The sequence below is a fragment of the Balaenoptera acutorostrata genome, chromosome 3 (genome assembly GCF_949987535.1).
Source record: "Balaenoptera acutorostrata chromosome 3, mBalAcu1.1, whole genome shotgun sequence".
Lineage (NCBI taxonomy): Eukaryota > Metazoa > Chordata > Mammalia > Artiodactyla > Balaenopteridae > Balaenoptera > Balaenoptera acutorostrata.
Window position 1 is genome coordinate 165,924,435 of NC_080066.1, and position 23,926 is coordinate 165,948,360.

General features: G+C 37.8%; 1 protein-coding gene across 1 annotated transcript in view; it reads right to left on the minus strand.

Moving 5' to 3' along the window:
* Window positions 1-23,926, minus strand: part of EML5 (EMAP like 5) — a 167,900-nt gene that overhangs the window by 12,843 nt on the left and 131,131 nt on the right. The window contains exons 30-32 of the mRNA XM_057542111.1: window positions 22,769-22,867; window positions 9,275-9,295; window positions 601-774 (exon numbers count right to left, since the gene is read on the minus strand). Of these exons, the coding sequence (XP_057398094.1) occupies window positions 601-774; window positions 9,275-9,295; window positions 22,769-22,867 (294 nt within the window). The remainder of the gene's footprint in view (window positions 1-600; window positions 775-9,274; window positions 9,296-22,768; window positions 22,868-23,926) is intronic.

The window sequence follows — 23,926 nt, forward strand, 5'->3', positions numbered from 1 at the left end:
GCCCCCAAAAAAGAGAGAGGGCATGTCCCTTGCACTGCTACCTAGCAATCACATGACATACAATTACTAGTGTAGAGGGTCCTTTTTACATATTTTTGCAAGTGATGTGTGATTTATGGAAAGCTTCATTATAATTTAAGGGGCATTTTAGAAACCATATCTTATTTTTTTCTGTGTAGTTCTATGAATTTCACTTTTTATAATGGCTATGTAACCAAGAAGTTTAGTCTGAAATGTGTTAAAGTAATATTACCCTATTGCTGTTCCATTATCACTTAACAATACAATTCATCGCATTCTTGAGTAAGATCCTCTATAACCAACCAAATAATAATTAGCAAGACACTTACATGCATAGTTTCTTACTGAAAGGAAAGAACAGTGAATCATTTATAATATTAATAACTTTCATTAGTTTATACTTTGTTTACAATTTCACTGGGTTTTGAAAGTGGAACATACCTACAACTGTGTATGGGTATTGAGTAGGGCTCAATAGTGAATAATGGTTTCAATCACCAAGTTAACACAAATATGAAACAGAAAATTCCTATCACCCCATTTTTATTTTTTAAGATTACAAAGAAAAAAAAATCCTACCTTCCTGCCATCTCCAAATGGTAATTGTATGTTCTGGGTCTAGCCCCACAGATAGCAAGAGTTTACCAGTAGAACTGAAACTGACTGAACACACTCCCTTTGAATGGTAGCATCTTAGTATCGATAAAGTCTGCTTGTTCACTGCATCCCAGATGTGGATGGAAGGAGCCGTAGCTAAACAAAGATAAAATCCAAAAGTTGTAACACACCTATTACAAATGTTTCCATTTCTAAGGCTGATGCATACTCATCTCTGAAACACAGGAAAAATATGTACCAAAGAAAGACAGTGTACTTAATAAAAAGTAGCTCAAAACTAAGACTGAATTAAAAAGAAAGAAAGAAAAGGGAAGAGAAAGGAAAGGAAGGGAGAAAAATACAGACTACTTCCTCAGGCTATAGTCCAAATTGCACTTTTGAGAAAATAGCATTTAGACAAGCAAATTAGGCAATCACAACTTTAAACAACTTTTCAAAAAATAATGCATGTTTTAGATACACGTTAAATCTTTATATAATTATGTGCAGAAATATACAAACATTATACACTTATGAAATACCAGGATATATTTACTACCTATGTTATATGAAGGAGAGATAGAAAGTAAATACAAATTGAGAAAGGCAATAGGTAGGAAACCACCTGAATAGATCACAAAGGAAATCTTCAACTGGATAGGCATATATCTGGTAAAAAACTAATAAGTTCATATCACTTTATAAGACAGTAGTTTTTTTTTTTTTAACAGGATTTCATGGAAGAAATTAAACTGCTAATCTTTTTAAAAAATTATATTTGTTGTTTTTTTTCTTTTTTAGATTTTTAAATTTATCTTGTCCAGCCTGTTTCTACTGCTTAAAAAGTTTTCCCAGTTCTCTGTATTTCCTAGGTTAAAAAACCATAGCTTTGGACTGTCCTTTTTTCATGAATTGCACCCTATAAAAAGGAATAGGTAAGTCAATTCAGCAGCTAATTCAGTCTCAGAACATAAGTACTTTTAGTAAAATAATCAAAATATGGAAGTTCATTTGCTTCAAATTATAAATCTGGTACAAATATTGCAAAAATAGAGAAATATTATGAAAAGATGAGCCAGCCGCCTTAAAATCATTCGATGCAGAAAGAAATTGTGGTCTCTAAAGAAAATATTCTGATGAATTTAGACTATATTATGTACCATCTACAATTTATAGTATACCATGATAAATTAAATCTGACAGTTCTTCAAACAAAGTTGTTACAATATATTAACTCAGGGAATTAAATTTAAGTATCATTAAGTAAAAATCATTCAAAGATTTATGCAACTGTAAAAAAAATCAAAACTACATGGAAATAGACATAAAAATTTACCATATAATAGAGTATTTATGTGTGAAAAATTGACCACAATAATTAAAGCACTGGACTAAAATTAGAATGTTCCTCATTCAATAAAAGTCAAAGGATATGAGGGACGGGTAAACTTAATTCAGTAAGGAACGCCAGATGGTTTAAATGTAAAATATGTATATATATATATACATATGTGCTGGAGATCATTCTATAATATTTTGTCAGTGCTAAATATTATATAGGTCTTCTGTAATACAGAAACATTTTTATGTATTTACAAAAAGGACCTCTGGGCAACCCATATACTATATTTGTCTAAATGTGATGATGTAGATAATGAATTTTCAAGAAACATCACTTATTTAATATTCTCCAAATTAAATATTCCACAAATTACAAAGAATTACATTTATCTAAAATTTAAATAGCAAGTAATTTTAAGTAAACTGAATTAGTGAGCTTTTCAAACTTGTATAAAAAATCAAATGAGATGGTAAGAAGCTTATACCAAGAATTTACATCTTAAAACATATAGGTATGACAATGTTATGGGATTGTTACACATTTAGAATGTCCAAAACTTACATCAGTAACAATATTTAAGATTTAAATTACTGGACCTTCTCAAGGCCTAACTTACTAAAGAAAGACTGAATTATGTTCATTAAGTATATTTTATTTTCTCCTGTAATTTGAAAGTGGTCATTGCTAGAGTAACACAGATACTACTCTTATTTCTCACCTTCCTGTAGGCTACCAGACAGGACTGCCCATCATGGGCAAGGCATGTTACCAGGGACATCTCATTCTTTCTGATCCCTGTTTCTAGGCAGTTATGTTTCCCTATGAACTCAGGCTCAGAGAAGTTAAATGACTTGGCCTAGGTCACACAACTCAGAGCTGGCAGAGCCAGCAGAGGTGTGCTATTGTCAGCACCCAGGTTCTATTCTCACTCTTTCCACACCAACCTGTCTCCAGAAAATCAATCCCACAAACTTTTCATAACCATTCTTGACTCTTAGTCTCCAGTATAGAGATGCCATAAGGGTCCCTTAAAATTACAAATGGATCTCATAATAATCAAAGTTTTAAAGGATATTCTTTTTTCATCCCTTAGTTTGCCTTTGATGCGGCATAGAAAACACTATATTTTAAAAACGAAGTTTTAATATGGACCATTAAGTGTGCCAACTGTATTTTGCCCTTTGGTTCCTCTAGTGGACAACTCTTTTCTGTACACCCAGCATCCATTTCCTCCTTCCTTCTTAATAAAGCTCCAATTTTATTCAGGAATCCATGCCTTCCTCATGCAATGCAAGTGATTCAGGGGAAAGACACTGCATGCTCAGCTAACTGTCTGAGCCAATTGTGATAACACCCCCCTCATACCCCACAACCCTTACCCTCCCATTCCCCCACCCCTGACATCAGTGATTCAGTTCAGTAATCCAGATTCAAGCCAATAGCACACAGTATCCCCAGATCAGGGTCTTCTTAGTACAGGGCTTTGCTCACATCTTAAAATGACTCAATCAGGCTAAAAGGAAGCACTAATTTTAGGTCATGGTTTCGAAAGAAGTTTTTATCCTCTTTCCCACTTGATGAAAAAGCAAGGAAGCATGTAACTCCAACTGCTACTGGCAGCCCTTTTATAACACAAATACCACAGCCTTATGGGTGAAGCCAATGCTGAGAGGATGGCAGAGCAGAAGAGATAGGAAGCAGCACACCGTGGAGCTCCTGAATCAGCAAATGCAGGAGACCACCCTCCCACTCCACTCTTGTGTGATAGTAAATTTCCTTATTTTCTGTCATTAGAGGGCTCATGGAAGATCACTAAAGTCACTTAATGGACAACTGCCTATCAGGACAAATAGTAACCTAGACCAGAGAGAGGTCTCTCTCCTTGAGTTGCTTTAAGGATCAAAAATGTCAAATTCTTACCTCCTGACACAGTCTTGGGTGGGCTGAAAAAACTTTGTCAGAGACAAAAGATATTCCCTTAGTGTCTACTCAAAACACATCTATTGTATTCAAATGGTAATTATACCATATCTTTTCTAATATATATATTTTCTCTCCCACATTCCAAAGTGATGATTCCAAAACTCTTCCCCCACCTACTTCACCATCTCCTCACTCTCAGCTGATGAAATAAAAGCCATCAGAGAGGAGGTTCCTTATTTTCCCACCTCCAAACCTACCAGTTTTCTTGCATTTGAACCTACACTCCCTTCATTCCTTATGACTGTAGGCAATTTCTCCCTGCCCATCTATTTCTTCCAAAGTATTCCCCCATCTCATTTAGCCAGCTGCTCAAGCAAAAAATTAATTTAGTCCTGACTCCTTACTTTCTCTCATGTCCCCTCATCCAATTTATCAAAAAAAACTTGCTGGATTTACCTCTAAAATACAGTCCATATTTATCTAGTTCTCTTCATTTTCACTCCTAACACCCTAGTTTAAAATGTCTTTTGCTTGGACTACTATGATAGCCTCCTAGTTTTCTGGAGGCTCTTTCCCCTTTATATTCCTAATAGTGCAGAGAGTGATTTCCTCAAAGGATAAACTAGATCACAGGGCTTCCCTGGTGGCGCAGTGGTTGAGAATCCGCCTGCCAGTGCAGGGTACACGGGTTCGAGCCCTGGTTCCGGAAGATCCCACGTGCCGTGGAGCAACTAAGCCCGTGCGCCACAACTACTGAGCCTGTGCTCTAGAGCCCATGAGCCACAACTACTGAGCCCACACGCCACAACTACTGAAGCCCGCGTGCCTAGAGCCTGTGCTCCGTAACGAGAAGCCACCGCAATGAGAAGCCCGCGTACCGCAACGAAGACGAGCCCCCGCTCGCCACAAGTAGAGAAAAGCCCGCGCGCAGCAATGAAGACCCAACGCAGCCAAAAATAAATAAATAAATAAAATAAATAAATAAAAATTAGATCCCATAACTCCCTTGCTTAAAACTCTTCAATGATGGACTCTGTGCTTAGCACGAATCCAAACTCCTCTCCGTGATTGGCAAAGCCCTATGTGACTGACTCCTGCCCCTCTCTAGGTTCAACTTAGAGGCCTTACTGCAGTCACACGGACCTTCCTGTTTCTTGATTCAGCTTTAGGGCCTCCCCAGGAGGGAGTTAACAGAAGCAGGACTGAGGTTACTATCACTAGAATGGCCTGCTTGCTAGTGTTTAAGAACTTGACTTTTGAAATGTTCCCTATGTTGATAAGGTTATTTTGTCCACGGGGGGCACTGAATACCTGCTTTCTTCTGGGACTATGGTATTTTAGTAGTTGTGGCTTTGTGTCTATGTGACCAGCCCCCAGTAAAAACCTTGGTCTCCGAGTCTTCAGTGGGTTTCCCTGGGCAGAAACACTGCACCTGCATTGATATATCTGGCTGCTGGTAGAAGAAGCAGGTTCTGTGTGACCCCTGGAGGAGTGTTTTGGAAGAGACATAGAAAGCCCGTGCCTCGATCCTCTAGGCTCCACCTGATGTGTCTTTTTCCCTTGCTGATCATTGTAATAAGCTACAGCACCGTAACTATCTCTGGGTCCTGTGATTCCTTCTAGTGAATCACTGAATGTGTGGGTGGTTGCAGGATTCCCAAACCAGGCCTCAGCCTAGAGCCCCCAGATCACCCTTCAGGTATCGTTGTTTTGTATCATTCTTGGCCTAGCTAAATGTTACCACCTCTGAAAAAACACTCTGTTTTGTTGCCATCGCCCTATTTGTTGTTTTTATCACATTTATCACCATCTTAGATCATGTTATTTAAAAAGAAAGTACTTATTTATTGCCTGTCTCCCTCTAAAGCAGAAGTCAGCAACTTTCACTGTAAAGGGTCAGATAAGAGACAAAATGCAAGGTATTATGCAGGTACTTGTGTAATAAAAGAAAACAAATTTTCACAAAATTTTTATTGATGAAATTCATTGAGTGAAAATTTTTATAATATAGATCTATTAATGAGAATGAAATTTTTTGGGGGGGATAATTCACTTAAGTGGGGTTCAAAATCAGAGTTTATTTTTTAAAAAAAATTACAAATGTTCATCTGATAATGATCTATAATAATTTTCAACTGTGAAAATGTCTCACACAGATAGGTACTGTCAAATATGAATATCATCCAAAAGCATATGATTTTAATTGAGCATATTAATCACTTGGAAGGCATTCAGAAAATTCTATTAGAGTCTTATCTTGATATTTGCCTTTTAGCATTTATTACATTGCAGAATAATAACTTTAAATTGAAGGTTAGGTGGAAGTTCCTCAATTGTACAGTTAAACAGATTTTTTAAATATGGAAATTTTCTCTACGCTTGTATCAAGATCTAAAAAATGCTGCTGGAACTGTAACTTGAGCCCAGAAAATACATTTGCTGCAAATTTGTGTGGGAATGGGAATCTCACTTCTCGTCTTAATTTTTGACAGTATGAGAAGTATATAGAGAAGTTTGGCGTTACTTGTGATTCAAAGATTAGTTGTCATCAAATGATTTTCCTGCAGTATAAGTTTCACATATAAGCACTGTAATTGAAATTTCAGGTTGTAATTGTAATGTCCCTGTAATTTCAGGTTGAATCATTAAGAAACATTATCAAGTATGCAGCAAAAACTAATTTCCAAAGCCACCGAGTTTTCCATAACAGAGACTGAGGGCAGTTCTCACTCAGAAAAATTTCAGTCCTGGCTCTGAGCTACAGAAATTGCCACAAAAAAAAAAAAAAAAAAAAAAAACCCAAAATGTTACCACTGCTAAACCACTGAACTGCTGTGGGGATAGGGCAAGTCAGGACTTTCACCTTCTATTTCTAACATAAATTAACGGAACTGATGATGGTTAAGTCTATGAGAGCTAACAAAATTAACTGTTGACTCTCAATAACAAAATATTGAAGTTCAATTACACATGATAGATTGAACTATTTTCCACAAACCACCTGCTGACAAATAATACAATGAATAGCCATAAATGCCTTAAATGATTATAAGCCTTTTAAATTTAATCAACTATCCCCTTTTCTGCTCTAGCTCCACAGATATTTTTACCACCATCAGCTGTAATACATCTTAGCAGATTCCACTTCAGGTTGTACTGAATTCATGTTTTCTTAACTTATTTGAAAATATTATCTTTTGTAGTTGTTCCATGGACACCGTTCATAGAGGCAAACTTCAGTCACTTAAAAGTCTGCACTGATTCCTCAAATAAACAACTGGCAACATTTGTCAACCCATCAAGAGCCAAGGGAAACCATTAAAAATCATCTTTCTTTTTTTGGTCTTGTTTTTAGTGACTACTCATGTTGTTCCCAATGTCCTCAGTTCTTTTAGCAATGGTTTTTGCCAAAAAGCTAATAGTCTTAAGTTTATTTTCTCTGGACACTTGTTCGTTGCAATCAAACATGATTTAATTAACTCACAGTAATAAACAGCTTTTCTTGATTAGCTAACAAACGAGTCATTCAGAACCTTACTTAGGTTGTAGCCACATTTTATTTTATTTTTTTTTGAAGAAATTCTGTTGTGATGAGATATTGTTTTAAAGTTTCTAATTTTTCTGATTTTTGCTTTCCTGTGAACTGGGAATACTGTGATAAAGTTTAGTGTGAAAATGTTGACATATATTGTATTCTTTCAGCACAGCTATAGTATCATTGCATAATAAACACAATGTTTTACCAACTAATTTCATAACAACATAATCACACTTCACTGTGCCTTTTGAGTTTGACATTCAAAGTCTATTTTCCTTTCCCCTCCCTTGTTTTGACATGATAGATATACACTGGTTAAAAAACAAAAAAATGGCAGCAATGTGGATAGACCTAGAGAATAGCATATTTAGTGAAGTCAGTCAGATAGAGAAAGACAAATACGGTATGACATGACCTATACGTAGAATCTAAAAAACAATACAAACGAATGTATATGTAAAACAGAAACAGACTCACAGACATAGAAAACAAACCAGTGGTTACCTAAGGAGAGAGGAAAGAGGGGAGGGGCAAATTAGGGGTACGAGATTAAGAGATACAAACTGCTTTGTATAAAATAGGTAAGGATATATTGTATAGCACAGGGTAATTATAGCTATTATCTTGTAATAACTTTTAGTGGAGTATAAGCTGTAAAAAAATGAATCACAATGTTGTACACCTGAAACTAATATAATGTTGTACATCAACTATACTTCAACAACAAAAAAATGTTGTGGAATAGCAATATACGCAGCACTCAAAACCTGTCAAGTTTTAAAACAGAATTACTGCAATCTGTAGTGTGCTAAGCAGCAGTGGAAAGCAATGAGAGTGTTATAAACAGTCTCTGTTGCAACTATTCAACTCTGCCATTAAAGCACAAAAGCTGCCATAGACAATATGTAACTGAATGAGCATGGCTGTGTCCAATAAAACTTTATCTATGGATACTGAAATCTGAATTTCATATACTTTTCATGTTTTGTGAAATTTTATTCTTCCCGTGTTATTTTCCAACTACTTAAATTAATAAAAACTATACTCAATCATGGGCTGTACAAAAACAGGTGCTGGACCAGATTTGGCCCAAGGGCTGTAGTTTGCTAACCCCTGCTCTTGAGTGTAGACCAAGAGAGCAAGGACCTTGCCTGTTGTGTGGAATAAATTTGTAGTTAAATAGTCAAATCACAAAATCATGCTTTACCCTGGAGGAGGGGAGGGAAATGGATACAAATCACATAAATTGGTAGAAATCAAATAAATGTTTTCTTATCAAACTGCTAATTCTTACTATATTATGTAAACTGAAATACAGTTGAAAAGCCTAGTTATTATAATATCTAAAAACAACAGACATGCATTGTTCATCTAACAGCTTTTTAACTTCACAAAGCCATGGTCAAAATCAATAATAAAAAGTTATTTTCAAATCTTTAAATGCTCTGTTGATCTAGTATGTGTAATAATTAAGATGGTTACATAAAAATAATAAATTTAAAAAAAATTTTATTTCTAGGCAATAAAATTTATTGATTCATATTTAAGATTGAGTTTTAGCCCCACCTTTATTCTTACCAGCTATGTGATATTGGCGACTTAATATCTACTATGAAGAATTCTTGTGATGACTTACAACAATGTTGGGCACACTAAGAAGGTCAAAATATATTAGCTTTTTTTAAAAAAAAACTTATTATTGCAGACAGGGCTCAGCATCATGACATTAAAATGCTGTATTTCTTAATTTTAAAAAAATCCAAAATAGGTTCAAGTATCTTATTACTCTATAAAAATTTGGGCTATCATTACTTAACAATATGACTGAAATAGAAAATGATTAATTTCCTTACCTGACATGTCTGCTGAATCACCTATAATGGAAAAATAGCAGAATAATAATTATCCATAAATACTATAAGCAAAATTTGTAAAAACTCAATTATCATAAAATGATAATTTTAAGTAATTTAAGTAATTGTTATATACAAAATTAATTTTATTATGCAAAATTGAGTACACTGTAAGTAAAGCCACTAATTTCAATTACATATGCATATTAACATTCTATGCATATGACCTTTCAATCTTTGGATCAATATTTTCTTTATATATAGTGAGTTACATGAAATTTTAAATATAACAACTTAAAATAATATTGATATGGTTTAGAATTGATCTGACTTTATTTTGGTTTAAAAAATGCCCTGTTAATAGATCCTTTGGGCTTTAATGGATCTCTACATGCAGGGAAGAATTAGATCTAACCCTTCTGAGAGAAATGATGGCAAAAGTTAGCATGTAACTCAAGAAAAAAAAAAAGCTCTTAATTCAGGCCACAAATTAACCCCTTTCTTATTTTTTTTTAATTAAACATTTTCTGTATGAGTAAAAGATTGCCAAAAAAGAAAACACAAAACTCATTATTATATTTGCAGTGGAAATACTTATCAACCACAATTTTAGAAGCAGTAGTCCATTGCAAGAAAGAAAGCAGAAAAATTTAGGAATCTTTTCAAGATAGATGATTGTTCTGTGCTTTGGTAGCGCTTTATATCCCTATGAAATAATTATTTCAATGACATATGTAGACTTATCGTATCCTGACCTGGAATACGAGAGAAAAGGTAATGAAGTACTTGACTCTGCTGAACAGACCAGTCAGGATATACCACTTTTAGTTTTGAACATGCTCTGATAACAACCAAATGATGAGAGGACTTGAAACTATGTCACATGAAGAATGGTTTAAAGACTGAGGGTGTTTGGTTTTGGCGATCAGGCTTATCCCAGAATATCTGCAGGGCCTGGGACAATTAAGAGTACAGATGAAGACCTAAACATCACAGGTCTAAATACTCTGGGTGCCCCAAAATGAGGACCAGTGAATTGCAATGAAAGAGAAACAAATTTCGGTTCTATATGAAGAAGCACTTTATAACAGAGCTTCCTGGGCTTCCCTCATGGCGCAGTGGTTAAGAATCTGCCTGCCAATGCAGGGGACACGGGTTCGAACCCTGGTCTGGGAATACCTGACATGCCATGGAAAAACTAAGCCCGTGTGCTGCAAGTACTGAGCCTGCACTCTAGAGCCCACAAGCCACAACTACTGAGTCCACATGCCACAACTACTGAAGCCCGCGTGCTTAGAACCCACGCACCGCAACGAAGAGCAGCCCCTGCTCGCCACTCGAGAAAGTGGCACAACTTGAGAAAGCCTGCGCGCAGCAACAAAGACCCAACGCAGCCAAAAATAAATAAATAAAATAAATAAGTTTATTAAAAAAAAAAAAAACAGAGCTTCCTAAGGAGAGGTTAGGTTACTCTGTTAGGCATCAAGTGATAATGGGGTTCAAGCACATGTAGGGGGATCCTTAATCAAATATGTAACAAAGGAAATTCAAACATCTAATGATGGACAGCTAGTGATGGATAAAATGATATATTTGGCGCTGAGATTCCAAGAAAAAAGAAAAGTTTGAATGTAACTGGCTAAAATACCACAAAAGCAAATATTTCAGTACCTCTATGATTTATATGACTTTTTAACAAAGAGAACCATATACATTTTATAAAGTGTTTTCGTGCTTTGTGGGTTTTAAACAAGCCTGGCAGGCAAAGTAACTACTGATTCAATTTTCTTTAGGTTCAGAAGAGAAAAAGTCTCTTACTCTTTGATCTTGAGTCCTTCTTACACTTAATTAGTCATCAGTAAAGAATTTTATGTCTTGTGGAATGGTACAAGTAGGGCAAGGCACAGAACTACATACATGATCTAAAATCCACCTCTGTACTGCCTGAACTTTGACTTGGAAGGACAGAGAGGGGGAGATAATTAGCCATTCCACATTCTCTATAGTGTTGCCTTTCAACAAAAGGGAAAGAATACAAAAAATATCAAATCATGCATTTGAAACTAACATAATATTTTATGTCAATTATATCTCAATTTTAAAAAAGGAAAGAAGTAGAGAAGGTCAAATTTCATGAAAGATTAATTTGTGACCACAACATTTCTTAATCAAAAGAGAAAACTATAGCCCTAATATGTTAAACAAAGTTGCTTTTTTAAAGGGAGAGAAGGGGAAAGAAAAGGAGAAGGAGCAAAGCTGGGAAATGGAAGAACCATGCCTTCTAGGATTCCATTCATAGAATGTAAATTCCACTAACATAGAGATTTTGTCTTTTTTTGTAAGCTGCTTATATCCCAAGCACCAAGAACAATACCTTGCACGTGGCAGATACTCAGTAAATTTGTTGAATAAATGAACTTAATAAAAATTAACTGATCAATAACTATATGCCAAGAGGCACTAAACATGATGCTTTCATGACCAAAATGGTAACTTGGTCTCTTATTCCTCATGCAAAGTGAAAAGAAGACTTCAATTTCAAAAACTTAGTGTGAAAATGGGCGAGATCTACGTATTTATATTCAAAGATTAGAAAGGCTGGATCAAGAGGCAGAATAGAAGGATGTGGAGCTCACCTTCTACAAATACATCAGAACTACATCTACATGTGGAACCCTTCTCACAGAATACCTGCTGAACGCCGGTAGATCTCATAAAACCAAAGTTGCAAGAAAGATCACCACGTAACCAGGTAGGATGAAAGAAAAAAAAAAAAAAAAAAAAAAGAATCAGGACGGGACCTGTGCCCCTGGCAGAGAGCTATGAAAGAGGAAAGATTCCCTCACCCTGGGAAGTCTCTTCACTGGTGGTGAGATCAGCTGGGACAGAAAGGGAGCTTCAGAGGCTCAGAGAAGAGTACAGCAGCCGGTTTACAGCAGGCGGAACAGATAGAGACCAACACAGAGGGTCCTGGCCACCTCCCTGCCCTCCCCAGCCTGAGATGCGCATTTGCTGGTGTGTGCGGGGGGGCTGGACGCTGAAACTTGGGTTTCAGAGGACAGATCTGGGGAGAGGACTGGGGTTGGTTGTGTGGAGACAACCTGAAGGGGCTGAAGTGTGGTCCAAGCCACAATCAGGGGTGTGCGCAGGAAGGAGCTTGGGTCTGCCACTGAAGTCCCACTGTTAATGCTTGAAGGGATGGGCAGGGCCCCTGCCATAGCAGCCTCCTATTCTTGGAGTGCTCATGGCGGGCGCAGCTCTGCCTCTATGAGCTCTGGGAGAGTGTAAGCACCAGAGGATTGTCCATACTTGGAGGGAGGGCTGAAATCCAAACCGATCCCCAGGGGCCGTGTGACTTTGGAAGCAGGGTTGAAATCTGAGTGTCCCAGCGGTTGTGGGATCTGTGAATTTAGGCACTTTGTAAACTCAGTGCCCGTGGGACATCCAAGCAGATTACTGGTGATCTCGTGGATGGGGCGGGTCCAGCGATAGTGGCTGTGGGCTTTGCCACAGTCTGGGCTGACTCAGTAGCTCTACGATGGGTCCAGGTGCAAGACTTTGGCAGTCCCGGTACCTGATCTCAGCAGTTCTGTACCAAGGACCTCTGTGCTAGTGGCTTTGTGAGCACAGCATCTGAGGGACACCCAGGACAACTGCCTGAATTCCCATGGTTGAGGTGGGGCCGAGGGCAGTGCCAAAACAGTGTACTTTGTGAATCCACACAACGGGTGACAGGCAACATCACAGAGCGCACTTCCTGATGGACAGCTCCTACAAAGGAATACTCAGTGGCTCCTGTCCCTGCTCCAGCCCCGCCTACCTCACACCGCAGTTCAGAAACGGATCTGGGGGTGTCTACTCCAACAAGTGGGGAGCAGACCTTGCCCCCAACAGGGCTGTGACAAGCACAGACCAAAAAGGAGGGCCCATTCAACATCCAGTGCAGGCTCTGGTCACCACAACAACAATTACACCCCCTATCAAGGGGATAATGGCCAACACACACTGAGGAAAGATGTGGCAGGTATCCATGGTAAAAACAGCCCTCGCACTAAAAATATTAGACTCATGGAGCATACACAGGGACACTTCCACATAAAAAGCCCTTCAGGACCACAGTAGATAACTGTTTCTCTTAAACTCATAAAGTCAGAGAAATATGAGTAAAATGAAGAAGCAGAGGAACCACTCCCGATTTAAAGATCAAGAGAGTTCCCCTGAAAGAACAAACAATGAAGCAGACCTCTCCAGTTTACTAGACCCCAAGTTCAAGAAGGAAGTAATGAAAATACTGAAGGAATGAAGAAGGGCTATTGATAGAAATGCAGATTACTATAAAAAGCAATTAGAGGGGCTTCCCTGGTGGCGCAGTGGTTGAGAATCTGCCTGCCAATGCAGGGGACACGGGTTTGAGCCCTGGTCTGGGAAGATCCCACATGCCGCGGAGCAACTAAGCCCGTGAGCCACAACTACTGAGCCTGTGCGTCTGGAGCCTGTGCTCCGCAACAGGAGAGGCCACGACAGTGAGAGGCCCGCTCACCGTGATGAAGAGTGGCCCCCGCTCGCCGCAACTAGAGAAAGCCCTCGCACAGAAACGAAGACCCAACACAGCCAAAAAAAAAAAAAAAAAAAAAAAAAAGATGGCTGCTAATACATGGGATACATGCTTCCTTATCCAAAAAAAAAAAAAAAGCAATTAGAAACTATAAAGAGGAGCCGATTAAAATTAGAAAACTCATTTGCCAAGACAAAAGCTGAGCTGAAGGCAATAAATAGCAAACTGGATAATGCAGAAGAATGAATAAGTGATCTGGAAGACAGAATAATGGAAATCCTCCAATCAGATCAGCAGACAGAAAGACAAATGAAAAAAAAATGAAAGCAATATACAAGACCTATGGGATAATATAAAGCATCCCAATTTACGCATAAGAGGGATCCCAAGAAGGAGAAGAAAAATAAAAGGGGTTCGAAAATATATTTGAAGAAATTATGGCTGAAAAATTTCCAAACCTAAAGAAGGAAACAGATATCCAGGTACAGAAAGCACAGAGGGTCCCAAACAAGATGAACCCAAACAGACCTATACCAAGACATATTATGACTAAAATGGCAAAAGTTTTAAGACATAGGGAGGATTCTAAAGGCAGCAAGAGAAAATAAAGAGTTAATGACAAGGGGACACCCATAAGGCTCTCAACTGATTTCTCCACAGAAACATTGCAGGCCAGAAGGGAGTGGCAAGATATATTCAAAGTCCTGAAAGGGAAAAACCTGCAAAACAGGATAGTCTACCCAGCAATATTATCACTTAGAATAGAAAGAGAGATAAAGAATTTCTCAGACAAGCAAAAACTAAAAGAATACAGCAATACTAAACCTATCCTAAAAGAAATATTGAAAGGTCTTCTCTAAATAGAAAAGAAGCAAGAATGTACAGGAAAGAGAAAATCACAATTGGAAAGTAAATCAAATAAGCCAATAGACAGATTTTTTAAAAATCAAAAAAAAATTTGTGAAAGCAATAACTACAATGAACATCATAAGGATAAACACAAAGATGTAAAAGATGCATCAGAATCATATAATGTGGGGGAGGAGAGTAAGAAATGTAGATTTTTTGTAGATTTTTTGTTTGTTTGTCTCAAAGTCTCTTTATTCCTTTGGTCGTTCTTTATTATGAAATGCTAGAGACATGTCAAGTGGTTTTTTTTTTTTTTTTTTTTTTTTTGTGGCCACACTGCACACCTTTCAGGACCTTAGTTCCCTGACCACAGATCGAACCCAGGCCCCTGGCAGTGAAAGCACTGAGTCCTAACCACTGGGCCACAAGGGAACTCCCGATTTTTTTTTTTATAATGTGTTTGAGTCTATAGGACTACCAGTCTAAAGCAAAAAGATATAGTAATGAGTTAACATACTTGAAAAACAGAGTGAAAAACAGAGTAACCACAAATCAAAAACATACAACAGAGTCACAAAAACCAAAAAGAAGAGAACATAAGCATAATACAAAAGAAAATCATCAAACCACAAAAAGAAAACAAAAAGAAAAAAGAACAAAGAAATACAGAAACAACTGCAAAACAAGGTTTAAAATGGTAATAAATGTATATCTATCAATAATTACCTTAAATGTAATGAACTAAATGCTCCAAACAAAAGACACAGAGTGGGGAGGGGATAAATTAGGAGTTTGGGATTAACATATATACACTACTATATATGAAATAGCCAACAAGGACCTACTGTATAGCACAGGGAACTATACTCAGTATTTTATAATAACCTATATGGGAAAAGAATTTGAAAAAAAATAGATATGTGTGTATGTATAACTGAATCACTCTGCTGTGTACCTGAAACTAACAAAACATTGTAAATCAATTATATCAATAGTTCAATAAAAAAAAGAAAATCATATGTACTCTCAAGTACAGCTGTAAATAGTAATTATGCTCCTAAGCCTGAAAAATCTCACCCAAAGCCTTAAAACAGTGTGAAAAACATAAGAAAAGTCTCCATGATACTAAAAAAAAAAAAAAAAAAAAAAAGGACACAGAATGGCAGATTGCATACAAAAAACAAGAGCCTACAGTATGCTGCCTACAAGAGACCCACTTTAGGGCGAAGAATACAATAAGTCCCCTATATACGAACAAGTTCTGTTCTGAGAGCATGTTCGTAAGTCCAACAAAGTTAGCCTAGGTATCCACCTAACACAACTGGCTATATAGTACTGTACTGTAATAGGTTTATAATACTTTTCACACAAATAATACATAAAAAACAAACAAACACAAAAAATAAAGAAGACATTTTTAATCTTACAGTACAGTACCTTGAAAAGTACAGTAGTACAGTACAACAGCTGGCATACAGGGGCTGGCATTGAGTAAACAGGCAAGAAGAGTTACTGACTGGAGGAGAGAGAGGAGGTGGGAGACAGTAGAGCTGAAGGATCGTCAGCAACAGGAGATGGAGGGCAAGCTGCAATTTCACTCACACCTGACACTGATGGAATGCATGTTCGCATCTTTGAAAGTTCACAACTTGAAGGTTCATATGTAGGGGACTTACTGTACACATAGAGTGAAAGTGAGGGGATGGAAAAAGATACTTCATGCAAACAGAAATTACAAGAAAGCGAGGATAGCAATATTCACGTCAGACAAAATAGACTTTAAAACAAAGGCCATAAAAAAAGATAAAAAAGGTCACTATATAATGATAAAAAGATCAATACAAGAGGAGGATATTACACTCGTTAACATATATGCACCCAATATAGGAGCACATAAATACGTAAAACAAATACTAACAGACATAAAGGGAGAAATTGACAGGAGTACAATAATAGTAGGAGATCCCACTCACATCAATGGACAGATCTTCCAGACAGAAAATCAATAAGGCAATGGAGATCCTAAATGACACAATAGACCAATTGGATTTAATTGATATTTTTAGGACATTACATCCAAACAAACAGAATACACATTCTTTTCAAGTGCACATGGAACAGTCTCTAGGATTGACCACATACTAGGACACAAAACAAGCCTCAACAAATCTAAGAGGACAGAAATTACTTCAAGCATCTTTTCTGACCACAACAGCATGAAACTAGAAATCAACCACAGAAAGAGAAATGAGAAAAAACGATTACATGGAGACTAAATAACATGCTACTAAAAAACCAATGGATCGGGGCTTCCCTGGTGGCGCAGTGGTTGAGAGTCTGCCTGCCGATGCAGGGGACATGGGTTCGAGCCCTGGTCTGGGAGGATCCCACATGCCATGGAGCAACTGAGCCCATGAGCCACAACTACTGAGCCTGCGCGTCTGGAGCCTGTGCTCCACAACAAGAGGCCGCGACAGTGAGAGGCCCGTGCACCGCGATGAAGAGTGGCCCCCGCTCGCCGCAACTGGAGAAAGCCCTCGCACAGAAATGAAGACCCAACACAGCCAAACATAAATAAATAAATTAATTAAAAAAAAGAAGAATGGATACAGGAGACCTTGTTATTAAAAAAAAAAAAACCAATGGATCAATGATGAAATGAAAGAGGAAATTAAAAAATACCTTGAGACTGGGCTTCCCTGGTGGCGCAGTGGTTGAGAATCTGCCTGCCAATGCAGGGGACACGGGTTCGAGCCCTGGTCTGGGAGGATCCCACATGCCACGGAGCAACTAGGCCCGTGCGCCACAGCTGCTGAGCCTGCGTGTCTGGAGCCTGTGCTCCGCATCAAGAGAGGCCACGATAGTGAGAGGCCTGCGCACCGCGATGAAGAGTGGTCCCCGCTTGCCACAACTAGAGAAAGCCCTTGCACAGAAACGAAGACCCAACACAGCCAAAAATATTAATTAATTAATTAATTAATTAATTAAAAACTCAATTCAAGTAAAACAAAGTTCTAAAAAAAAAAAAAAATACCTTGAGACAAATGACAATGAAAACACAATCATACACAATCTATGGGATGCAGCAAAAGCAGTTCTTAGAGGGAAGTTCATAGCGATACAGGCCTTCCTCAAAAAACAAGAAAAAACTCAAATAAACAACCTGACCTACCACCTAAAAGAATTAGAAAAAGAACAAACAAAACCTAAAGCCAGCGTAAGGAAGGAAATAATAAAGGTCATGGAGGAAATAAATACAATAGAGATTTTAAAAAACAATTGAAAAAAATCAATAAAACCAAGAGCTGGTTCTTTGAAAGGGTAAGCAAAATCGACAAGCCTCTGGCCAGGCTCACCAAGAAGAAAAGAGAGAGGACCCAAATAAACAAAATAAGAAATGAAAGAGGAAAAATAACAACCAATACTGCAGAAATACAAAGAACCGTAAGAGAATACTATGAACAATTATATGCCAACAAATTGGAAAACCTAGAAGAACAAGTTTCTGCAAACTGAAGTCCAGGACCAGATGCCTTTACTGGGGACTTTTACCAAACATGCAAAGAATTTATACTTATTCTTCTCAATCCCTTCCAAAAGACTGAAGAGGAGAAAACACTCCCAAAGCCATTCTATGAAGCTGTCATTGTCCTAATAACAAAACAAGACAAAGACAATACCAAAGGGACTTCCCTGGTGGCACAGTGGTTAAGAATCTGCCTGCCAATGCAGGGGACACAGGATCGATCACTGGTCCAGGAAGATCCCACATGCCATGGAGCAACTAAGCCCGTGTGCCACAACTACTGAGCCTGTGCTCTAGAGCCCGCAAGCTGCAACTACTGAAGCCCACATGCCCTAGAACACATGTGACACAACTACTGAGCCCACGTGCCACAACTACTGAAGCCAGAGTGATCTAAGGCCCGTGTACTGCAACTACTGAGCCCGCATTTTGCAACTACTGAAGCCTGCACGCCTAGAGCCTGTGCTCTGCAACAAGACAAGCCACTGCAATGAGAAGCCCGCACACCGCAACAAAGAGTAGGCCCCGCTCATTGCAACTACAGAAAGCCCGTGTGCAGCAACCAAGACCCAATGCAGCCAAAAAATAAATTAAAAAAAAAAAAAAGACAATACCGAAAAAAGAAAACTACAGGCCAATATCTTTGATGAATATAGATACAAAAATTCTAAATAAAATATTAGTAAACTGAATCCAACGACACATAAAAAAGATCATAGGCCTTGATCAAGTGGATTCATCCCAGGGTCACAAGGATGGTTCAACATACACAAATCAATCAACATGATACACCATAACAAGAAAAGAAAAGAAAAGAAAAAAGAGAAGGGAAGGGAAGGGAAGGGAAGGAAAGGAAAAGAAAAGAAAAGAAAAGAGAAGAAAAGAAAAGAACTACATGATCACCTCAATAGATGCAGAAAAAGCATTTAATAAAATGCTTTTGGATGCTTCAACATCCATTCATGATAAAAACTCTCACCAAAGTGGGTATAGAGGGAACATATCTCAACATAATAAAAGCTATTTATGACAAGCCCACAGCCAACATAATACTCAATGGTGAAAAGCTGAAAGCCTTCCTGCTAAAATCTGGAAGAAGACAAGGATGCCCACTCTCACCACTTCTATTCAACAGAGTATTGGAAGTCCTAGCCACAGCAATCAGACAAGAAAAAGAAATAAAAGGTATCCAAATTGGAAGAGAAGAGGTAAAACTGTCATATGCAGATGACATGATATATATAGAAAACCCTAAAGACTCTAAACAAAACTACTAGAACTGATAAATGAATTCAGCAAGGTAGCAGGATACAAGATTAACATACAGAAATCTGTTGCATTTCTTACATTAACAATGAAATATCAGAAAGGAGAAGTAAAAACACACTTAAAAAAAATTTATTTATTTATTTATAGCTGCATTGGGTCTTCGTCACTGCACATGGGCTTTCTCTAGTTGCAGCAAGCAGGGGCTACTCTTTGTTGTGGTGCGTGGGCTTCCCACTGTGGTGGCTTCGTTGTGGAGCATGGGCTCTAGGCGTGTGGGCTCAGTAGTTGTGGCTCACGGGCTCTAGAGCACAGGCTCAGTAGTTGTACGCATGGGCTTAGTAGCTCTGCGGCATGTGGGGTCTTCCTGGACCAGGGCTTGAACCCATGTCCCCTGCATTGGCAGGTGGATTCTTAACCACTGCGACACCAGGGAAGCCCACACATTCTCTTTTAAAATCACATCAAAAAAAAAATAAAATACTTAGGAATAAACCTGACCAAGGAGGTGAAAGACTTATATGCTGAGAACTATAACACACTGATAAAGGAAATTGAAGATGATTTAAAGAATTGAAAGATATACCATGCCCTTGGATTGGAAGAATTAATATCATTAAAATGGCCATACTACCCAAAGCAATCTACAGATTTAACGTGATCGCTATCAAATTACCCATAACATTTTTCACAGAACTAGAACAAATAATCCTAACATTTATGTGTGACCATAAAAGACCCAGAATTGCCAAAGCAATCCTGAGGAAAAAGAACAAAGCAGGAGGCATAACCCTCCCAGACTTCAGACAATGCTACAAAGCTACAGTAATCAAAACAGCATGGTACTGGCACAAAAAAGAGACATATGGATCAATGGAACAGAACAGAGAGTGTAGAAATAAACCCACACACCTACAGTCAATTAATCTTAGAAAAGGAGACAAGAATATACAATGGAGAAAAGACAGTTTCTTCAGCAAGTGGTGTTGGGAAAGCTGGGCAGCTGCATGAAAATCAATGAAGGTAGAGCACATCCTCACACCATACACAAAAATAAACTCAAAATAGCTTGAAAACTTAAATATAAGACATGACACTGTAAAACTCTTAGAAGAGAACACAGGCAAAACATTCTCTGACATAAATTGTACCAATGTTTTCTTAGGTCAGTTTCCCAAGGCAATAGAAATAAAAGCAAAAATAAACAAATGGGACCTATGCAAACTTATAAGCTTTTGCATAGCAAAGGAAACCATAAATAAAATGAAAAGACAACCTATGGACTGTGAGAAAATATTTGCAAATGATTCGACCAACAGGGCTTAACTTCCAAAATATATAAACAGCTCACATAACTGAATAACAAAAAAATGAACAACCCAATCAAAACCTGGGCAGAAGACCTAAACAGACATTTCTCCACAGAAGACACACAGATGGCCAACAGGCACATGAAAAGATGCTCAACATCACTAATTATCAGAGAAATGCAAATCAAGACTACAATGAGCTATCACCTGATTCTGGTCAGAATGGCTATCATCAAAAAGTCTACCAATAATTAATGCTGGAGAGGTTGTGGAGAAAAGGGAACCCTTCTACACTACTGGTGGGAATGTAAATTGGTGCAGCCACTATGGAAAACAGTATGGAGGTTCCTCAAGAAACTAAAAATAGAGTTGCCATATGACCCAGCAATCCCACTCCTGGGCATATATCCAGAGAAAACTCTAATTCGGAAAGATACATGCACCCCAATGTTCACAGTAGCACTATTTACAAGAGCCAAGACATGGAAGCAACTTAAATGTCCATCAACAAATGAATGAATAAAGAAGATGTCGTATATATACACAATGGAATACCACTCAGCCATAAAAAAGAATGAAATAATGCCATTTGCAGCAATATGGATGGATCTAGAGATTATCACACTAAGTGAAGTAAGTCAGAAAGAGAAAGACAAATACCATATGATATCACATGTGGAATCTAAAATATGACACAAATGAACTTATTTACAAAACAGAAACAGACTCACAGACATAGAGAACAAACTTACGGTTACCAAAGGAGAAAGGGGGTGGGGGAGGGATAAATTAGGAGTTTGGGATTAGCAGATACAAACTACTATATATAAAACAGATAAACAACAAGGTCCTACTGTATACCACAGGGAACTATATTCAATATCCTGTGATAAACCATAATGGAAAAGAATGTGAAAAAGAATACATACATTTATATATAACTGAATCACTTTGCTGTACACCAGAATCTAACACAACATTGTAAATCAACTATATGTCGATAAAAAAAAATATATATATATATTCAAAGATTAGAATATTTTGTATATAACAGGTGAAGTATTGGTCTACTTTCTTTTCAAAAGTAGAAAACTTTACAGAAAGGAAGACTGCAAGGGTCTTTGTGGCATAACTGTAGAACTAATTGATCCAGAGAACAAGTTTCTAACTGATCAGTTTAGTAATTTATGAAAAATGGAGATATTAAAAGCATAAATTATCTTTTTCAAGAAGAAAAAGACATCTGGGAAGCTGGCTTAGCAACTGAGGCCCACTGAGATCCAATAAACCCAATGATTTTGATCATTTTTACAAATTATACCAGGGTTGTGAAGATGTGACTGACCGTGTCTATTCTGTAGTAGTCACAGTGATCAATGACTGGTAGATATGGCCTAAAGAGACCTACTATCCTCTCAACATTTTGCTTGTGGAGATACAGCCTTCGTTTAAGTTTTCTATAGAGTTGAAAGAAGACAGCAAGATAGGGGATTTCAAAAACAGTTGGCAAATTAGATCACTGCCAAAGAAAAGGGCAGAAGGGCTCTACTAACATGGAACAGACTCGGCTTCTCTCTTCTTTCTAGATTATGCCCTGCTGAGGCAGATGTGCTCTCCCTCTCAGTCTAGTTACTTTTCGGCTCCTCTTATTTACCATTCCCTCCTCAAATTCTTCCTTTCTGCTTTATATGCTATTGAACTAAAACTTTTTGCTCATCAGAAGTTTCTGCTAAAGGACTAAATCCAACTATTTCAACTGCCATAAAATAGCTTATTCTTAATTCTGAACCATCTGAACCAACTCAGATAACCCAAGTGAGAGAAAGGTACCTGGAAGCAAATAATATGGTAAAACTGAGTATCTGCTCTATGTATAAATGCATTTTGAACAATACACAAATATATTTTAGTTTTTTTCCTAAGATATTACATTAATTTGAACAAGACAATTACTTAAAATTGTTTCTTTTTAAAATACAGAAACATACCTACTTGGCCAGTTGCCACTATGTTGATAAATTTGGGGTGCTGATTTACAGTGAGGCACAGAATATCATCATTATGTTCCTGATAAAAACTCTGAGTCCCTAGAAAAAAAAGAATTTGAGAATTAAATCTGAAAACTTTAAGGTGAAATAGTCAACTGCACTTACACAGAGTAATAAACTGCTGTGTTTAACTTACTTGCTTATTTAACACACATACATGTATATATTTTTTGTGGCCGTGCCGTGCGGCTTGCAGGATCTTAGCTCCCCCACCAGGGATCGAACCTGTGCCCCCTGCAGTGGAAGCGCCAAGTCTTAACCACTGGACTGCCAGGAAAGTCCCAACACATATTTTTTGAGCACAACATATACACTTCATCCTAAGGATGGAAACATGACCAAGAAATCCTTAAAGTAACAGAACCCTGAAAGGCATAAACCATGTAATACGAGATTGAAGACATCAAGTGCCACAAGAGAGTTAAAGATCAAAATGCTATGGGAATTTGTAGCAGATTCTTCTTCTTACGAGCAGATGGCACTTCTGGACTGACATGACAGATTCTGTAAATGTGAACGTGAGTGGGGAAGGGTCTTCCAGGGAGAGGGATACTTGAAGCAAAGGTACAAAGGCAGGAAAGTACTGGGTATGCATACAGATGGCTTATTTGGCTGAAGTGTAGGGTAACAAAAAAGAAAAGTAAGAAATAGGTTGGGCAGGCAAATTGAAACTAGAATTACAGAGGATTTTGAAAACAAGCCTATTATTAAATTTCATATTTATTCTGTAGTCAGTGGGGGAGTTACTGAAGAATCCTGATCAAAGAAGTAATGTGATTCCTCTAGCAGTAGTGACAGTGAAGAGACCTTAGCAGACTATGACTGTGCAGGAGGCAGTAAAGGTAGGCTTGTGCAAGTAAAACGGAGAGGTGGGAAATGAGGTCAGGACGGTAGACTGGGTCCAGATGATAGAGTACCATCAATACTAGGTCCTCCGAAAAGCGAAACAAAACCAAAGAAAACATTTTAGAAATGTCATTTAACATATCTAACATTACTTTAAAACAACTTCTCAGGGCTTCCCTGGTGGCGCAGTGGTTGAGAATCTGCCTGCTAATGCAGGGGACACGGGTTCGAGCTCTGGTCTGGGAAGATCCC